The 18,785-nt window shown below is 50.9% G+C and overlaps 1 protein-coding gene across 3 annotated transcripts in view; it reads left to right on the top strand.

Moving 5' to 3' along the window:
* The first annotated feature begins 3,826 nt into the window (after positions 1–3,826).
* LOC111143214 (tetratricopeptide repeat domain 39A) overlaps positions 3,827–18,785 on the top strand; it is a 38,058-nt gene continuing 23,099 nt past the window's right edge. Inside the window, exons 1-4 of one of the 3 annotated variants that reach the window (XM_022496781.1) lie at positions 3,827–3,906; positions 10,410–10,517; positions 17,330–17,461; positions 18,335–18,411. In XM_022496781.1, coding sequence (XP_022352489.1) covers positions 10,453–10,517; positions 17,330–17,461; positions 18,335–18,411 — 274 coding nt within the window. In that variant the 5' untranslated portion in view covers positions 3,827–3,906; positions 10,410–10,452. Of the gene's footprint in view, positions 3,907–10,088; positions 10,139–10,409; positions 10,518–17,329; positions 17,462–18,334; positions 18,412–18,785 lie in introns of those variants that run through there. The other 2 variants (XM_022496782.1, XM_022496780.1) reach the window with 2 other exon arrangements.

Genomic DNA, 18,785 nt, shown 5'->3' with positions numbered 1-18,785 from the left:
ACTCAGCATATATCCGGGTCCCGCAGCTTGGCTATCAGCCTGAGGTGGAAATGGGCAGGTGACATGAGCAGAGTCACCTGGGTTGGGAGGCAGAAATAATGGTGACTCCTAGGCTCCCCAGGGTTGGGGCTGAGCCAGAGCTCCTGGGGGCTGGGAGCTGCCTGGGTGGAGCCCTCCTGAAGGGTGGACCACTCTGGGGCTCTGACTCATCAGGTGAGTGACTCCAGCATCATTGCCACTGCTGTGTGGGGACCGCTCCAGCTCCGAAGGCAGCTTGGCTGCTTATGGTGTTGAGATTCAGTTTCATCTACAGCGGGAGAATGCCAGCCTCTGCCTTGCTGCCATCACCGCCGGAGTGCCGCTCAGCACTCTGTCACCTGCCAGGAACTACGGGAGCATTTTAGATACAGGAATTCTTAATCCTCACAACCACCCTTTGAAGCAGGCAGTATTTCCATTTTACTGATGAGGAAACTGAGGCTCAGAGAGGTGGTTAAAAGCGAGCATGAAATGAGATAGTCTGTGTTCTACACTTAACCTGTGTCTCATGTAGTAAGCCTTTGGTGGACATCAGTCATCATAATCATTACCTCAGAGGGAAATGGTAAAGTGCTAGGCCAAGTGTTGGTATTTGGTGATTCATCAGAAACAGAGATGTCTGACCAGACCCGATCCTCCAAAAGCTCCCAGTCTGATAGCAGAGACAATCACATACACACCTCACTCCACTCCTATCACCCCCAGGTGGTGTCAGCCACGGTGATGAGGGGAGGTCAGAGGGGCTTAGGGCAGTGTGTGCCCAGGAAGCCCCTAACCCCGCCAGGGAGGGAGGGCTTTCTGGAAGAGGTGCTGCCTGAACTGAAACCTGTGGGGCGAGTAGTAGTTTGGGCCTATATCAGGCTCTTAATAAATGTTGGTCAAATCCAATGGAGATTTACCTGTATCTAACATAGCATAAAACTTCAGAAGTGCTCACTCACCTGGCCCTTTCCATGGCTCTGGGAGGACTCTGGCAGTTTCTATTGGTAGATTTGTATTCTTTTTTCGGAAAAAAAAAAAAAAAAGGCTTCCAATTTTAAGCTTCTGGATTGAACCCTGATTAAACGAATGAATAATAAGTGATAAGGGAGGAAGGTGTGTCCCAGGCAGAGGGATGAGCTAGTACAAATGCCCAGAGATGGGCATGGGTTGCAATAGGGTGCCCCAGCCTCATTACCAAGGCTCCTCTTCATACACATTGCTGGTCTCACCAGCCTCACAAACGCCAGCGGACATGGGTGTGCCTCTGCCCACCCCATGCTGCTTTCACCCATGCTGTTCTCCCATCTGGTACACCCTTTCCACGACTTTATTGTGTATAAACAATATAAATTTCAAGGCTTAACTCTGTGCCCACCTTCTCCAGGAAGCCCTCTCCCCACCCCTCCAGTCTATGTTGCATTCTTTCTTATCTGGAGTCCTCTAGATGACAGTAGATCTCATCATAGCCCACTCCTTGTAGTTAATTACCTTTTCTGTGCTCATGTCTGAGAATCCCAGACATAGGATGATCCTTGCCAGTGAACATCTAGCCTCTGTTCACATATGGGCAGGATAAGAACTCACTACCTTTCCAGACAGCCTGTCTGGATTTAAACAGGAATCTTCTAAACCTCTCCCCTCTGCCACCAGGCTCAGTCTACCTGGCTCTCCCAGGAGCCAGTCTGCAGCCCTCTTCCTAAGAGGCCTTCCTCTACCAGGCTCCTCTTGCTTCCTCTTCTGACATCCTGGAGCTAAGGGTTGCTCCAGGGGCGCTGGAGTCCCTCCTCCTTCTATCCTCTGCCTTTGTAAAGGGACAGTTCTAATGGCAGCCACGTGCTCTGATGAGTCATGATTAAGAGCATCTGGGGCCTGGAAGTGGTGGCTGGTTAACTCCTCACAGACCAGTGACTCTTTGTGCCAGAACACCAGGTGGGCGTCAGCCCTGGCCCTAGACTTGTACCTTAGGGCTATGCATACAGTGAGCATTTGAGGAGTGTTCTGGATGACCCCGTATAGGGGTTGGGGACTCAAGAGAGAATGGGACCAAGGGGGGAAGAGAGACAAGAGTGTCCACCCTGGAGTCAGGAGGGCCAGTTCCAATCAGGACTTGCCATTTATTAGGTGAGTTAACTTGAGCAAGTCACATAGACTCTGTGCCCCATCTCTGTAAAATGGCAGCTCTGGGGATGATTTGAGAAGACCGTTGTGAACCCCGGGCTAGCAGTGGGTGCTAAACCACGTTATTTTCCGCTTTCTCGTGTGCTGCGCGCACAGTGCGGCAGTGGGCAAAGGGGAGTATTAAAACCCAAGCCTGACTCTGGAGGCTGTGTCTTTCTCAGCATGAATGCCCCCCGCCAATGCAGTAGGATGACGAAGGGCTCAGGTGGGGGCCGCTGCGAGGCGGGATCTGGGGTGGGGGAAGGGAGAGATGACTGGGAGATGGACCTCAGGTCTAAGAGAACTTTCTAGCCACAGATACGTGGGGCTGTGTGAGGAAGGAGCGAGCTCCGGCCCCTGGGGGCTGCGCAGCGAGGACACTCGGCATGGGCCCGGCGGACCGTGGGTGCCAGGGCCTCTCACGTCTGAGAGCTGAGGGTGGGGGCGCATCCCGCGGCCGCCCCCCACCCAGCCCCAGCCTCCTCCAGTCGGCCGCAGACAGGCGGCGGCCGCGGCCCCACTGCGCGGGCAAGCAGACCGAGGCCCGGCCCGGCCCGGCCCGGCCCCGCCGCCTTCCCCGCCCCCGGCGCGCCCCTCCCCGGCCGCGGCGTCTGCGGCTCGGCGGCACAGCACCCGGCTCGGGGTTCCGGCGGCAGCACCTGGGCCGCGGCTGGTGTCCTGCGGGGGCACGCTGCCCGCCCCTCTCCGCGATGAGCTCGGCGGACGCCGCGGACTCCCTGGCCGCGGGGTAAGTGCGCGGCTGGAGCGGCCCTGGGCCCGGGTTGGGGGGTGGGGCGGGCGCGGGGCCCGGTCTCCCCCGCGCCTCCGGCTGGCGGCCCGCACTGCGGCTCCCACCCGCCCCCCACGCCCCGCCCGGCGCTCCGCCCGGCCTCCGGGAGCCGCTGCCGCCGGTGAGCAGGGAGGGGGTTGTGGACGCTCGCGCGAGGGAAGTAGAGGCGCCGGGGATCCTGGGGCTGTCGCTCCCTTCTGGGTCCCAACTTTCTCATGGAGCTGTAGTAACGGCCACGTCAGAGCCGCCTTCCTCTCCTCGTGGCGTTTACACCTGTGGTGGGCTCTGTTGTTTTCACCTCCGTTACAGTTGAGGAAATTGAGGCATAGCTCTTAAGTGACTTGCCTTCCGTTACCCAGGAGGTGAGCGGTGGGCCTGGAATTTGAACTCAGCTCTCGCTGATGCTGGAGCCCCCACCCGCATGCCATACTGCCCCATCTTCGGGGATGTCTGAAGGAGTTAAAGGCTAAGATATGAATCAGCTGTGCCCATTGGGCGCAGCAGGAACTGGGGTAGTAAAGGTGGGTGTTGTCACTTCCAATATGGCTCTCCTGCTCTTCCCCACCCCACTGAGGAACCCTGTAGAATCCCTATACTGCCCCTGTAGCAGTGATAGCTGCTAACAGCTGGGAGACCTGGAGCAGCTGGCCCTTTCCTGGGCGCAGGTGAGTAGGGGCCAACTCCTGAGGGCCATGCTGGGAAGCTGCTGGGTGGAGATCTGGCTCAGGTGAGCCTGGAGGTGTGCCTGCCCTACCTGGAGCCTCACCACCAGGGACAATATTTGCCAAGGGCCTCAGAGCTAACATGTGAGCAGGGAGGTGATGGGAGCGGGTGCCAGCCTTAGCTGGAGGCCTCCACAGCACCTGTGTGTGCATCCTGGGTGAAAGCTTAGAAGTTGGGTCACCGAGGGACACTCCAGCCTGGGGGACGGTTGCCTGGTGAGTTTTTCCTGACCACGTTTGTTATATGATTTGGGCCATATCCTTTATCCTCCCTGGAATTCCGGTCCCTCCTTTGGAAAATACAGGGAGGCCAGGCATGGCTGCTCCCTTCCTGCTCTGAGCTGAAGTCTGTAAATCTCTAGCCTGTTAGGTCCCTTCTGCCCAGCCCTGACTAAGCACCACCCTAGTGTGCCTAGGAAAGAAGCTTCCAGGAGAGAAAGCAGGCATGGAACAGGGCACCTATCAGAGAATCCTGGACTCCCAAGCTAGAAGCCACATCCATCCCTCTTCCTTGCACACTTATATATCTGCCTGAGTCCAGGCTCCTCTGCTGGCTCCTCTGGTCCCTCCATGGACCTCTAGGGTAGCAAGCTCAGTCTTCCAGCACTGGTGGATCTTCCTCACACGTCCTCATACTGAACCATACCCGCCCCACTGCATGCCCTCCAGGTCCCCCTCTTCTTTGAGGCCACACGGGTCCATCTGCTCCTGTCCCTGGTCAGTGCCACCCTGGTGGGGTCTGAGCAGAGCAGAGGCAAAGCAGTTCTGCCTTCACAATAGGTACTCAGTCACTCAGCAAACACTCCCAAGGCCTGCTCTGGGCCCAACCCAGTATTTGTGGATCAGTGGTAAACAAACCAAACTTTAAATCTCCACCACTTAAAAAATTATGAAATATTTTAAGCCTTCAGAAAAATATAGCAGGTAATAAAATGAACCCCATGCCCTTGCCACCCAGCTTTTTCAGATGTTAATATTGTGCCCACTTATTTCATATTCTTCCTGTTAAGAAATAAATTATAGGGGCGCCTGGGTGGCTCAGTGGGTTAAGCCGCTGCCTTCGGCTCAGGTCATGATCTTAGGGTCCTGGGATCGAGTCCCGGGTCGGGCTCTCTGCTCAGCAGGGAGCCTGCTTCCCTTCCTCTCTCTCTGCCTCCCTCTCTGCCTACTTGTGATCTCTCTCTGTCAAATAAATAAATAAAATCTTTAAAAAAAAAAAAAGAAAGAAATTATAGCAGAGACTTTTGAAGCCTCTGTGGACCCTCCTCACTTCCCTCTCCAGAGATAATTGCCATCCTGAATTTTGATTTTGGCATTTGCATTTTTAGTTTTTAAATTTTATTTGAGTATAGTTGACACACAGTGTTACATTAGTTTCAGGTGTATAGCATAGTGATTCAACTTCTCTATATTATGCTGTGCTCCCCACATGTAGCTACCATCTGTCATCCTACAACACTTTTACAGTATCATTGGTTTTGCCATTCTATGTTTTTATTCTTTCGCTGAGTGTGTATAAGTCTAAGAAAATGTAGCTTGTTCTGACTTTAAAATTTTTACATAAATGGAGTCACCCAGAATGAGTCATTCCACAACTTGCTTTTTCTCACTGAGCTTCAGGTTTCTGATATGTAGCCTTCTTAATCCTTGCAGCTTTGGTCCCCGTTTTCGCTGATGTGTGATGTACCACCTGATGTAGGATCCCCCATTTATTTATCGGCCTTCTTGATGGACATTGAGGTGGTTCCCAGAGTCTTGCTATTTGAATAGTAGATATTCTCATAAGGTTGTCCTTTGTGCATATGTGAGTTTTCTTCTTAGATACTCCCATAGGAGTGGAATTGCTGGGTCATAGAGTATGTACACTCAATGTTTTAAAGTTATTTAATTTTCTTATGAAAGCAGTTTTGCTCCAGACATGATGGAAACACATACTCATAGAGAATGGAAACACATTCTTGTAGGAAAGAAAGTAACACTGGCTAACATTTCCTGAGGACTTCTTACTGTGCTTTGCATCGTCTCAGTCATTCTTCTCAACAACTGAGGAGGTAGGAACTGCCATTCTCGTAACAGCATTCTTGTTGTTGTCCAATAAGAGGACAAGACAACAGTCTTGTCCTCTTATTGACGAGGACACTGAGGCTCATAGAGGCTAAAGAACCTTCCCAAGTGTCTCTAACAAGTGGTTGCTGAGCTGCAGTTTGGGACCAGGGTTATCCGCTTTCAAAATTCTTAAGGTCACCTTGCCCGAGGCATGTCACATCAGTCCAAGCCACATCATACTCACTTTATTCACAGCTAAGGGGGGCTTCTCTGGAAGGAGAGTCACAATCCTGTGTGCAATTTAGAGAGGTCACTTTGGGATAGGTCCCCATGGACAGATCCCCTCCCCACACCCCAGACAGAGCTCTTCCTGAATGGTGAAGCAGGGGGGAAAAGCCAGCTCTGGCTCCAGTCTGCTCCCTGAGTGACCTCTTTGCACTGCTTCCTTGACTGCCCCAGTGGGAAGGGAGAGGTCCCCCTGCTTTATCCAGCTCTCCGCATCAGATGTCTTCCAGAAAGACTGAAGCGGGGAAGGGGGAGGGAAGGGGAGAGTGGAATGACTCCAGGCTGCCCGACACCCCCTCACCCCCTCCAGCTGCCTTCTCACTCCAGCTTCAAGCCTCCCTCCCCTAAGATGCCAAAGCTCCTGGCATTGGTCACCAGCCCTGCCCCACGCTCCATCCAGCTCAGCGGCACCTCTGGGCCTCGGGTTCTTCAAGGAACAGTGGAAAGGCCACCATCAACCCCTCAGGAGCTCAATAATGTATTAACCTGGGCTGTCAAGGTGGCTTGGAGCAGAAGGGCCTTGAAGGCACGGGACAGCTTGCAGAGAAGTGGAGACTGCACTCACAGCCAGGGGAGGAAAAAGGTTTGGCAAACTGGCTTTTTTGTGGAAACCTTTCTGCCTTCTCCCTAGGTTCCTTTTTGTATTATGTTTATCTCCTTATCTGTTAGTTGCAGATAAGCATTGTCTGCCTCTGGGCTGGTGGGAGGATTGAATGAAGTGATCGGTTTAGAACTTGAAGTGATAGTCTCCTGTGATGAAGGGGTGGTTATTCATGCCTTCATTAAGTCAAATGGGCCCAATGTCCCCAGCCAGCCAGGACACCGGCACCTCACCCCTGCACTTAGCAGGCTTTCCAGAGCCTATCTTGCCACCTTCCCCTACGGCTTGTGCCTCTTTGTCACTATGGTATCATGACTCTAGCTCCTTGCTCAGCATTTTTCCTCTTCTTGGACTTCTTTCTCCATCTTGTCCTCAGTTCAGTGCCATCTTTTCCAGAAAGCTTTCCAGAAAGTGCCCCATTTCTGGGCCTCCTTAGCCTTCATTGATCCTCATGATTGCAGCCCTGATGGTTCTGGTTGTCATTGCCTCTGCCTGCATCTGTCACTTCTGTAGACTGTGAACTCTTCAAGGACAGGGCCAGGTTTGGGTCAGAACCAGAGATTAGTGGGTGTTTGTAGGAGGAAATGTTGGAGGAAATCAGCCCCAGAGCCACCCCAAAGCAGCGCCAGTCTGGAGACATCACCTCAGGCCCACGTCACAGCACTTGAGCAGAAGAGGTACTGGGGCAGTCAAGAGAGGGAATGCACCTCTGTGCTGTTTGTCCATCTGTCTTTCTCTCCACATAGAGCAAGCAGGCAGAACGTCTTTCTTGATGGGAGGCAGAGGTGGTGGTGGTGGTAGGGTATATGCAGAAATGGGAGGTAGGCTCTTGGCTCTGGAGTTGTTTGGAGATGGTCATAAGCCAGGACAATGAACTTGACTTCTGAGGGCTGAGCTGGTGGATGGGCACTGGCTCAGGCAGAAACTTGGTTAGAACCCATGCTTGGCCATGTGATCTTGGCCTGGTCACCTCTCCTCCGTGCCTCATCTGTAGTGGCGATAATAATCCTACCTCATGGGCTTCGTGAGGGTTCAAGGTGAGAAGGCCCAGAGAGGTAGGTGCTCACTGCCTCCTTACCCATTTATCCAACAGAATGGGCAGACTGAACGCCAGTCACTAGGCTAAGCCCTGGACACAAAGGAAGACACTGTGCCTATCTCATGAAGAGAGGGACAGGGACTGCTTCTGTTGGGGCCTTTTCGGCCATAGAAAGAAATTTGGTCTTTATCCTAAGAGTAATAGGAAGCCAGTGAAGATTTCAAGTTCAGAAGTGACATGGTCAGATTTGGGTTTTAAACAGATAACTTTGGCTATTGTGAGAAGGATGGGTTAGAGGGAATAATGCTTCCAGCATTCTCCCTTATAAAAACTACCAAGAGGCTGTATGGGTGACTCCAAACATCCTTTAAAATACATTCCTGAACTCCCACAGAAGTAAGAGAAATTCTCTCAAGCCAAGAATAGAAAGGAAGCTGAAATCAAGCCGATAAATGAGATGAAGGTATTGACAAATTCCAGAAATCCAGAACCTCGAGTTTTAACGACCACTCAAGGGATGATAAGTAAGGACTTAGGCCTACCCAGTGACTGTGTGAGGAGTTGAAACCTAGTCCCCCTACCACCACCACCATCTGGGACCTTCAAAGGGCTACCCCCTCAGCAAATAGAGTCGCTGGCTGGAAAGAAATAGCCACCCTTCCCAAAAAGGGGGATGACAGGTCTGGTGGAGAAAATTATAAATACGAATCTGCCCTCACACAAATTGTGGGTTTGAAGACATAACTCCCTTTGTGGTCCTGGAAATACCAACCCAAAAAAGTAACTTAAGTATCATCAGATGGTAGCACCCCAGGGAATTTGGCCAAAGTATGTGAAAATCCTCTCTGGAGGAATAGATCCTTTTCCTAAGATCCCTTTGGGATCAGCCAAATAGGAGCTCCTGGTAAAATTACAGAACACACAAGGAGACAAGTCACTGTGAGCAATAGACACCCAAATCAAGAAACAACAGAATTTGTTTCCCTGAGCATCTAAGATGCTGGAATTATGAGATCTAGAAAAGAACTATTTTATAAACATGTAAAGAAATCAAAGATGGACTTGAAACAATAAGCAGGGAACTAAATACCGCCCCAGACGACCGAATGTGTCTGAAGAGGAAGCAAGTGGAATTTTTGGAAATGTGAAAGATAATCATTGAAATTAAAAACTCAGGAAAAGTAGCGGATCAGACACACCTCAAGAGATGGAGGTTCTGAAAAAATTGCTCAGAATGTCACAGAGTCAAAGAGATGGCAAAGAAGAGCATTAAGAGACTTGAAATACTGAGCAAATGGTCCAACAGTGAAGAAGAGAGAAGGGGTAGGAGGGCTGAGAGTGGAAAGGCTGGTCTTCCATCAGACCTGGGTGGAGGTCGGCGCACTGGAGCAGACCGGGCTCAGAAGGGGGTGAGTTAAGTGATGTTTGGGAGGCAGAACTGACAGAGCTCAGGGAGGGGGTAGCAGAGCAGCCCGGGAAAGGGATGTATCAGGGCTGGCTATCAGATTTCTGGCTTGAGAAACTGGGTAGAGGAGTGTCATTTATTAAGATGGCAAACACTGGGGGAGAACGGCTTTGGGAAAGTGAACAAGAGTTCAGTTTTGAACAAGACTCGTGTTTTGATTTGCCGGGATGATCTGCTTCTGCATCTGCATGGAAGAAGAGACATCAAAGCTGGGCCCCAAGGTGTGTGTAGACATTTACCTGGTGGAAAGGGACTCTCTCAACTAGCTTTTGGGGGAAAGGATCTCCCTTCAGTCAGGTCATCAAGGCATCTTTTGGAACCTTCTCTCAAAAGAAACACCTTGAGAAGAGACATCCTCAAGACCATCCTCAAAAGAGGATTTTTGGGATATCCTACTTTAATTTCTCATTTTTCAGATGGGGAAGCTGAGACCCAGAAAGGCCAAGGATTTGTTTTCCTAATCTGAGACTCCTCGTTCTTTTTTTTTTTTTTTTTTCATTCACTTAACAGATACTTATCAAAAGCCCACTTTGTACCAGATACTAGATGCTAGGGATACAGCAATGAACAAAACAAGGATCCCTGCCCTCGGGAAGCTTACTTTTAGTGGAGGAAGACAGATAATAAGCACAACATAAGTAAAAATAAATACATACATACATACATACATACAAATAAAAGAGTGTGTTTGTGTGTATATGAGTGATAAAAGCTATAGAGAAGTGTAAGGACTAGAAGATGGTAGGGTCCACTGAAATGCCATTGGGAAAGTGATCCTTGAGGATAAAGGGCCCTGGACAGGCCGTACAGTCTGCTGTACACTATAGCCCATTGTGACAGTGTTTCTGGGGTTCTAGAGTGCAGGCCCAAGGTGGGCAGGAGAAGTCCTGAAGAAGAAGGAGGAGAAAAAGGACTGAAGCTGGATTTAGTGGGTGGGCTGTGCCCCCCTGTGGGAGCAGAAAATCCCGATGGGTCAGAAGGGCCATAAAGACTCCCTTTACTCTTGTGAGGGGTAAGATAAATTTGTTCCTCAGGCTTCCTTGCCCTCCATCCTCTGCTCCCCCCCAACCCCCTCAACCAGATCTCAGATGACGCCCTCATTCTGCTGTCCTCCCACCTTTGGGAACACTTAGAAGTGGGTCCAAATTGTCTTTGTGTCCCAGTACAGAATGGGCAGCCTGGAAGGCACCCAAGGCCCACAGGGAGGTCGCATGGGCCTTTTGGGGCTCGGTTCCAGCCTGGAGGGGGTTTGAGGTCTTTTGGTCACTTGCTGTCTCTCCCAGCAGGACTTCTGTGAGCAGCCTCCATGAGGCCCTGGACCAGTGCATGATCGCCCTGGACCTCTTCCTCACCAACCAGTTCTCAGAAGCACTCAGCTACCTCAAGCCCAGGTGAGGCTTATACCTAGGTTGTGGGTGGGGGGTCTGGGGTGTGTGTGTGTGTGTGTGTGTGTGTGTGTGTGTGTGTGTGTGTTTGTATCTGTGCATGTGCAAGAGCATACTCTAGAGCCCACATGTAGTGGAGGGAGGGGGGTGGGGCGGTGTCTGGTCATGGAGAACCAGAGGTCTTATATAAGAGGAACCCAGTGTAACTGACTGCCTTCCGCCTTCTGAGTCACTATGACCTTCCAAGAGACCCATAAAAGTAGGGGCTCAGGCTCCCCATTCTATAACCCTGAGCAGCCAGGCCTTCCCCAAGGTCATTGTGACTTCCTTCCTTTTAGGTTCTTGTGGCCTCTTCCACTTTGGTTTCTTGTTCCCACTGAATCCACTCGGGGTTTCTCCCCTGTCAGCTCTAACAACAGCTGCTTTTCCTCATTTTTCTCCAGAGCACTAAAGATTTGAGTTGCCTTTACTCAAGCCCTTCAGGGTAATAATGTTGGTTAATCATTTATCCATTTCTTCCAGTGTTTACTGCCTTCTTTCTAAACAATATGGTTATACTACTCTTCCTTTATCACTTTTTTCAGTTTTGTTTTTTTTTTTAGATTTTATTTATTTGTCAGAGAGAGAGTGAGTGCACGTGAGTGCACAAGCAGGGGGAGCAACAGGCAGAGGGAGAAGCAGGCTCCCCCGCGGGACTCGATCCCAGGACCCTGGGATCATGACCTGAGCCACCCAGGCACTCCTCCCTCCCAGTATTTTTCAAAGACTCCCCAGCTCCACTTCCCTTCTGGTCGTTACCTGTCCCTATGCAGGTTCCTCCCTGCCACCTCCCCTCACACCTTCCTCACCCTCTCCCCACAGCCCTCTTGTGTTGAAGGGCTGCCTTACCCTCCCTCATCTCAAGAGGACACTCTACCAGAAGTTCCATAACTCGGGCCAGACAATTCAGGCCCCAAAGAGGAAATGCTTGCCCTGAATGAAAAGAGGCACTAGGGAGAGACCAGTCTTTCCATGAGGCTACCTTTTAATGTCATACTTAAGGCAGTGAAGCTGCCCCTCATCTAAGCCCCTGCTCCATTCCAGAAAAGAAATTTTCCTTTCTTTTTCAGTTTAAGAGAGTTCTCTTCAAACAGTAGATGTTAACACATTCCCCACCTACATCCCCATTTTGACAAGCAAAAAATGTTTCAAGAAATTGCCAGATACTGGGGGTTGGGGTTGGGGGAGGAAAAATATCTCCCCATCTTTCTTAAGAACCACTGGTCTAAGAGAAAATAATTCTTGCTAAAAAAAAAATGGCCTCCCCTCCCCATTTATAGCCACTGAAGCTTCAAAAGATGTTGGGGTCCAGTTTCATTCATTATTCTGCATTGTGCATACAGTGTCTCATTTAATTGTTCCCCATACTTTGTCCTCAGGAAGTAATGGGCTCATCAGGTTCCACCCCTCATCACCCCAAATGCCTGGGCATTTATTTTCTGTGTTTGTCACTTCTTTGAGTAGCTTCCAGTTCATTTTACTTTGCTGTGGGTAGAGGAGGGAAGGACTAGAGGCCACTAAGCTTAGCTGACCTCCTCATGGCCAAGGAATCCCAGGTCCCAACATCTTGCTCTTCTGCTGGTTCCCCAATTTGACAGCTGGCCTGGGCCTAGAAGGTGGGACCCCAGTGGACATTATCTCCTGGAGCTGGATTTCCCTCAGAGGTGAGGGCGCTCTTACTCTCAGGGGTCAGGACTCTATATGCCAACAAGAACTTATGGACTGTAAACTAAACTTGGAGTGTCTGAGGTTTGGGAATACCACATTGCACTTCACGGATACTGCATTTGTTACAAATGGAAGGTTTGTGGCAACTCTGCATCAAGCAAGTCTTGGCACCATTTTTCCAACAGCATTTACTCACTTTGTGTCTGTGTCACATTCTGGTAATATCTTGCAATATTTCAAACTTTCTCATTATTATTCTATTTATTATGGTGATTTGTGATCACTGACCTTTGGTGTGACTATCGTAATTGTTTTGGGCCACCACCATATAAGACAATGAACTTAATCGATAAATGTTATGTGCGTTCTGACTGGTCCACTGACCAGCCGTTCCCCCCCACCCTCCTTCTCCTTGGGCCTCCCTATTCCCTGAGAGACAACAATATTGAAATTAGGCCAATTAATAACCCTACTGTGGCCCCTGAGCGTTGTGGTGAGAAGAACTGCTCATCTCTCCCTTTAAATCAAAAGCTAGAGACGACCAAGCTTAGTGAGGAAGGATGTCGAAAGCCAAGACAGTGAAGCCTCCTGCACCAAACAGCCAAGTTGCAAAAGCGAAGGACGAGTTCCTGCCGGAAACTGAGAGCGCTGCTCCAGGGGACACACGGATGATAAGAAGGTGGAACAGCCTTATTGCCGACGTGGAGAGTGTGTGAGCGGCCTGGATAGAAGAGCAAACCAGCCACCACATTCCCTTAAGGCAGGCCTGACCCCGAGCAAGGCCCGAGCTCTCCTCCATTCTGTGAAGGCTGAGGGAGGTGAGGAAGCTGCAGAAGGAAGGTTGGAAGCAGCAGAGGTGGGTTCGTGAGGTTTAGGGAAAGAAGCCGCCTCCATAACGTAGAAGTGCAGGGTGAAGCAGCTAGCGCCGGTGTAGACGCCGCAGCAGGTGGTCCGGAAGCTCCGGCTCGGATCATTCGTGAAGGTGGATGCACTGAACAACAGATGTTCAGTGTAGACGGAGCAGCCTTCTGTCGGGGAAGATGCCGTGTGAGACGTGCACAGCGGCAGAGGAGTCAGCGCCTGGCCTCAAAGCCTCAAAGGGCGGGCTGACTCATGTTAGGAGCTAATGCAGCTGTTGACTTCAAGGTGAAGCCTGTGCTGCTTTAGCATCCTGAAAGTTCTGGGGCTCTTAAGAATTACGCTAAATCTATTCTTCCTGTGCTCTTTAAGTTGAACAACAAAGCATGTCGGTTTACAACGTGGTTTACTGAATTTTTTTTAAGGTTTTGTTTATTTATTTGTCAGAGAGAGAGAGCGCACAAGCAGGGAGAGCAGAAGGCAGAGGGAGAAGCAGGCTCCCCACTGAGCAAGGAGCCCAATGTGGGACTCGATCCCAGGACCCCAGGATCATGACCTGAGCCAAAGGCAGCAGCTTAACCGACTGAGCCATCCATGCGCCCCTGAAGTCAATCTTCTCACATGCTGTTGCTGCTTTATCAACTAAGTTTATGTAATATTGCTAATCCTTTGTTGTCATTTCAGCATCTTCACCAGGAGTGGATTCCATCTCAAGAAACCACCTTCTCTGGGGCGCTGGGTGGCTCAGTGGGTTAAGTGTCTGTCTTCGGCTCAGGTCATGATCTCCAGGGTCCTGGGATCAAATCCCGCATTGGGCTCCCTGCTCAGTCAGAAGTCTGCTTTTCCCTCTCCCTCTGCCTGCTGCTCTCCCTGCTTGTGCACTCGCTCTCTCGCTCTCTCTCTCTCATGCTCTCCCTTTCGTGTGCTCTCTCTCTCTAATAAATAAATGAAATCTTTAAAAAAAGAAAAGGAACCACCTTCTTTTCTCATCCATTAGATGCAACTCCTCACCCTCTCAAGTTTTATCCTGAGAGGACAGCCACGCAGTCCCACCTTCAGGCTCCACTTCCAGTTCTCTTGCTCCTTCCACCCCATCTGCAAGTCCTTCCTCTCCTGAAGTCTTGAATCCCTCCAAGTCATCCATGAGGGCTGGAATCAGTTTCTCCCAAACTCCTGCTCATGTTGATACTTTGACCTCTTCCCATGAATCACAAAGTTCTTACTGGCATCTAGTTTGGTGAATACTTTCTAGGGTTTTTCAATTTACTTTCCATCAGAGGAATCACTCTCTGTGGCAGCTATGGCCTTATGAATTAGGTTTCTTAAGTGATATGACTTTAAAGTCGAAATTACTTGTTAAATCATGGGGCACAGAATGAACGTGGTGTTAGCGGGCATGAAAACAACATTCACCTCATCGCCCATCTCCAGGAGAGCTTGTGGGTGACCAGGGGCACTGTCAGTGACCAGTAGTAATTGAAAGGAATCTTTTTTTCTGATCAGTGGGTCTCAACAGTGGGCTTAAAAAATTCAGTAAACCGGGATGCCTGTGTGGCTCAGTCAGTTAAGCCACTACCTTCGGCTCAGGTCATGATCCCGGGGTCCTGGGATCAAGTCCCGCATTGGGCTCCTTGCTCAGCGGGGAGCCTGCTTCTCCCTCTGCTTTCTGCTCTCCTTGCTTGTGCTCTCTCTCTCTCTTTCTCGGACAAATCAATAAATAATCTTTGAAAAAAAAAAAGAAAAAGAAAGAAATTGCCACAACTAACCCATCCTTCTACAACCACCACCCTCATCCGTCAGAAGGCAAGATCCTTCACTAGCAAAAATATTACAGCTCGCTGAAATGTCAGATGCTGGTTGGCGTTTTATAGCAATAAAGTATTTTTTGATTAAGGTATGTATTTTTTTAGACATCATGCCGTTACACATTCTCGACATAATGCTATTGCAGGCTTAATTAAACTTCTGTGTGCACAGGGAAACCAAAAATTCATTTCACTTGCTTCACTGCAGTATTGGCTTTATTGCAGTGGTCTGGAACGAAACCTGCAGAATCCCGCATGTTTGCCTGTACCACAAATCTCAGTCCAGGGCACAGCTGAGGGGCTTCCAGGGGTGGGCTGGGGAGGAGCCAGGATTCCCAGCCGTAGGTGCATGTTTTGACATTAGGCCTCAAACGAGAAATTCCACTTTGCCCGCCAGCTCCCCAGGTGGGGCTGTCCCTCCTGGACCCAGCACCAGACTGAGGTAGCCTCACCGGGAGGAGATGGGAAGAGGCTTGAGAACTGGGGAGGCCTGGAGTAGGAAGGGATTATCTGGGGGGTGGGAGTGGTTCTGAGTAAGGCCAGGGAAACATCTCCTGAAGGAGAGAGTTTCTGTCCAGGGCAGTGACTCTTGACCCCAGCAGATACAGAAAAACTCACATTTATTGAGCATCAGTGATGTGGCCCTCATTATATCCATTTTACAGAGGAGAAACTTGAGGCTCAGAGAGGTTTAAGATTCACCAGGATCCACAGCTGGTCACTGGCAAAGCCAAGATTCAACCTGTATTTCGGGGACTCTGTAGCCTGAGTTCTGTCCCCACTTCAGGCTGTGGCCTCCTTTCCACAAGCCACGGCCTTCAGGTTAGCATTTCTAGCAAAGATCTGGGAGGTATCCTGACAGCTGCCAGGACTGGTAAGGGGTGGACCAGCCTTTGGTTTCCTTTAAAAACCTTTGACTCCCCAGGATAATATCACCTGGGAGGGGGGTCGGTCACCCAGAAGTTAAAAAAACACTTAATTTACAGAGGGTTTTTAATTTTACAGAGCTTTATGAATGAGAAAGACATGAAAATAGATAAAGTCGCATGATTTTACAATAGAACACTTTATAAACCTTAGTCATCTCTTTCCCCTGAAGTTCCCAGCATAGGCCCTGCACTGAGGAATTTTATAAATAATTAACGAGGGGGTGTAATGAAGGGAGAGAAAATTGCTGTGGCACCTACTGTGCCAACAAGCAGGAGTAATCCCCAGCCAGTCCCATAGGAACCTGGGCAGGCCAGTGTTCTTGCCCCATTTTCCAGAAGTATAAATCAAGACCCAGACATATTGCGACTTTCCCAAGCGCAGACAGGGGCCTGCATTTTTCTCCTTGCCTGGTTCTCTTTCCATTTGTTAGACTAAATGCCACTCCCCGCCCCCCATCTTCTACCATATACTTTTCGGTTGAGAGGTCTGGGCTGTGGAGAAGCAGGATGGCAGGAGCAAAAGGTTTCCCAAGGCTGGTTCACTAGGCCCTGTCGCACTGGTGCTGAGGACAGAGATGCCTTCCATATAAGCTCTGTCCTTGAGGTACCCGCAGTTCAGTCTGAGAGGAGAGCTGAGCCTCTGCTGATATAAACTCAGTATGACCTATGCCTCATTATAGATACATGCTCCCTGAGGAGGGAGACCCAATGCCCAGGGGCCCTGGAGGCGTTTGAGGGCCTTGACAGATGAGTCGGGGTGTGGGGGCGAGGAAAGAGCATTTCAGGTTGCAGGAACAGCATGCACATAAGGCCAAGAGGAGGGAAAGGGTAGGAATTTCTTGAGAGCACGTGTGTCTCAGTGTGGCAAGGGAAACAGTCTGGAATGTTGACCAGGCTTTGGGGCAGAAGTGACTAGAGGGTTGGGTTGGAAAGGTGGGCAGGACCTGTGCTGTATGGAGCCTTGGGCCAGAGCATTACCCCATTGGACTTGAAAGCCATGGGAGGAGTTAGGCAGTCAGTGGTGTGGTCAGATGATGGGATAGGGAGAGGCAGGAGGGGGTGCGGCCTGTGGGCCCCAGGGAACAAGGAACGAGGGCAGGGCAGGAAAGGAGAGCTTGAGGAGAGAAGGGATTTGGGCTGTGCTCTGGGAGGTGGGGCAGAAGGCGAGAGGCAGGCCCTGGGCCGGGGTGGGGGAAAGGGGGCACGGCCTCAGGCCAACCTGCTGCTAAAGCCCTTCTTGATTCCTCACCACAGCCTTGCTGCTGCCGTCCCTGTAGAACAGATGAGAAACTAAGGCTCAGAGTTGGAAAGTCACTTGGTGCCATTCAGAAGGAGAGGAAGTGGGGTCTGAGGCCTTTTGAGCAGCAGTGGAAGGGTCAGACCTTGGGAGAGTCTCTTTCATCCTCGGATCCCTATTTCCCCACCATGCCCAGTCGGGAGGTAGTGGTGGTGACCAACACAGGCCGGCTACCTCTGGAGTTCTGGGAGTGGGTGCTCTCATGTCCCTTCTCTCTGGCAGAACCAAGGAGAGCATGTACCACTCGCTGACATATGCCACCATCCTGGAGATGCAGGCCATGATGACTTTTGACCCTCAGGACATCGTGCTGGCTGGCAACATGATGAAGGAGGCACAGACGCTATGTCAGAGGTCAGGGCTGTGGGGCGGGCAGGGATGAGGTGTTGTGAGGGCCGTCCTTCTGTTACCTTGGCCTATCCCAGTGCCTCAAATGCCACTATTAATGATGCTCCTTCTGGCTAAGAAGATGTGTCCCCAAGTGCTAGGAGCTGTCCCCTCAGTTCTGCCTCAGGAGCCCTGTTGTCTGAGCCAGTCTCTAAGCAGCTTCTGGGGGCCAGGCCTGATTTCATGGAGACAAATTCTGGCTCTGTCAGGTAATAGCTCTTTGATCTTGGGCAAGTCTATCTGGATTCAACTTTCTTCATATGTAAAATAGGTATAAAGAGAGGGCCTTTGTGGGGGCCGAATGAGGTCACTGGTCACAGGACCTGGTGCATGATGGGTGTTCAGTACACAGAAACTGTTTGAACGAGAGAATGACTGAATGGACCCTCAGTGTTCGTGTACAGGTAGTATTGTCTTTCACTGGACACACACTCATACTTGCCCTTGGCCAGCTGTTGTGTGGGCACAGGCCACCCCGGGAAGCATCAGACCTGGCCCCCTGGGGGAGCTGGCTGGTCTGGGAGAAGGTGCCAACAGTGACCTCCCAGCCTGATGCAGGGAAGCTCCAGGGGCTGTGGGGGTCTTGCCAGAGGAGTAGGAAAGGTTTCCTGGAAAAGGCGATGCTGGAGCTCGGTCCTAAGGGGTGATGAGGACCTGGCTGGGGCTGAGGAAGGAGGGGAGAGGCTCCAAGTAGGGGTAACAGCAGAAGAAAGTGTGTGAGAAAGCCTGGACTCGGTTCAGTGTGTGTGGAGTCCCATGGGAATGGTGGATGCATCTGAGCCCACCCTGGCCCCTTGCTCACCCTCACTGAATGACTTGAAGCCCCTCTTTCCTCTTCAGGCACCGGAAGAAGTCCTCTGTAACAGACTCCTTTAGCAACCTGGTGCATCGCCCCACGATGGACCAGTTCACAGAAGGTGTGGCATCTGAGTGTCCTCTCACCCATGCTCACCCTGTTCCAGGCCCAGGGAGGGGTGGGAAGGGGCACTTAACCTCCTAGTTTCATGAAGGGGCAAGGCCCTGGCTTTGGTGCTGGGACACCCATGGGTCAGACCTGGGGCCTTTGGAGAAGTTGCTCTCAGGTGAGGAGGGGAGGTCAGGGTGGTGGTGGGGTGGGGGACTCACTTACCTGATGGCATTACCTGCTGAGGATCCAGAAGTTGGGGAAAGAAAACACTGTCACAGGGTCCACGCGCTTTTACCCTTCAGGCCAGGGTGGGCTTAGAATTTGTGTGTGCACTTAGGTTTACTGGCCTAATGATCACAGTGATGCCCCAGAGGGGAATGTGGT

Source organism: Enhydra lutris, unplaced genomic scaffold, assembly GCF_002288905.1.
Source record: "Enhydra lutris kenyoni isolate GAN:26980312 unplaced genomic scaffold, ASM228890v2 scaffoldscaffold9, whole genome shotgun sequence".
In the NCBI taxonomy this organism is placed as follows: Eukaryota; Metazoa; Chordata; class Mammalia; order Carnivora; family Mustelidae; genus Enhydra; species Enhydra lutris.
The sequence above is the reverse complement of the archived record's forward strand: the minus strand, read 5'-3'. Positions and strand labels throughout refer to the sequence as shown.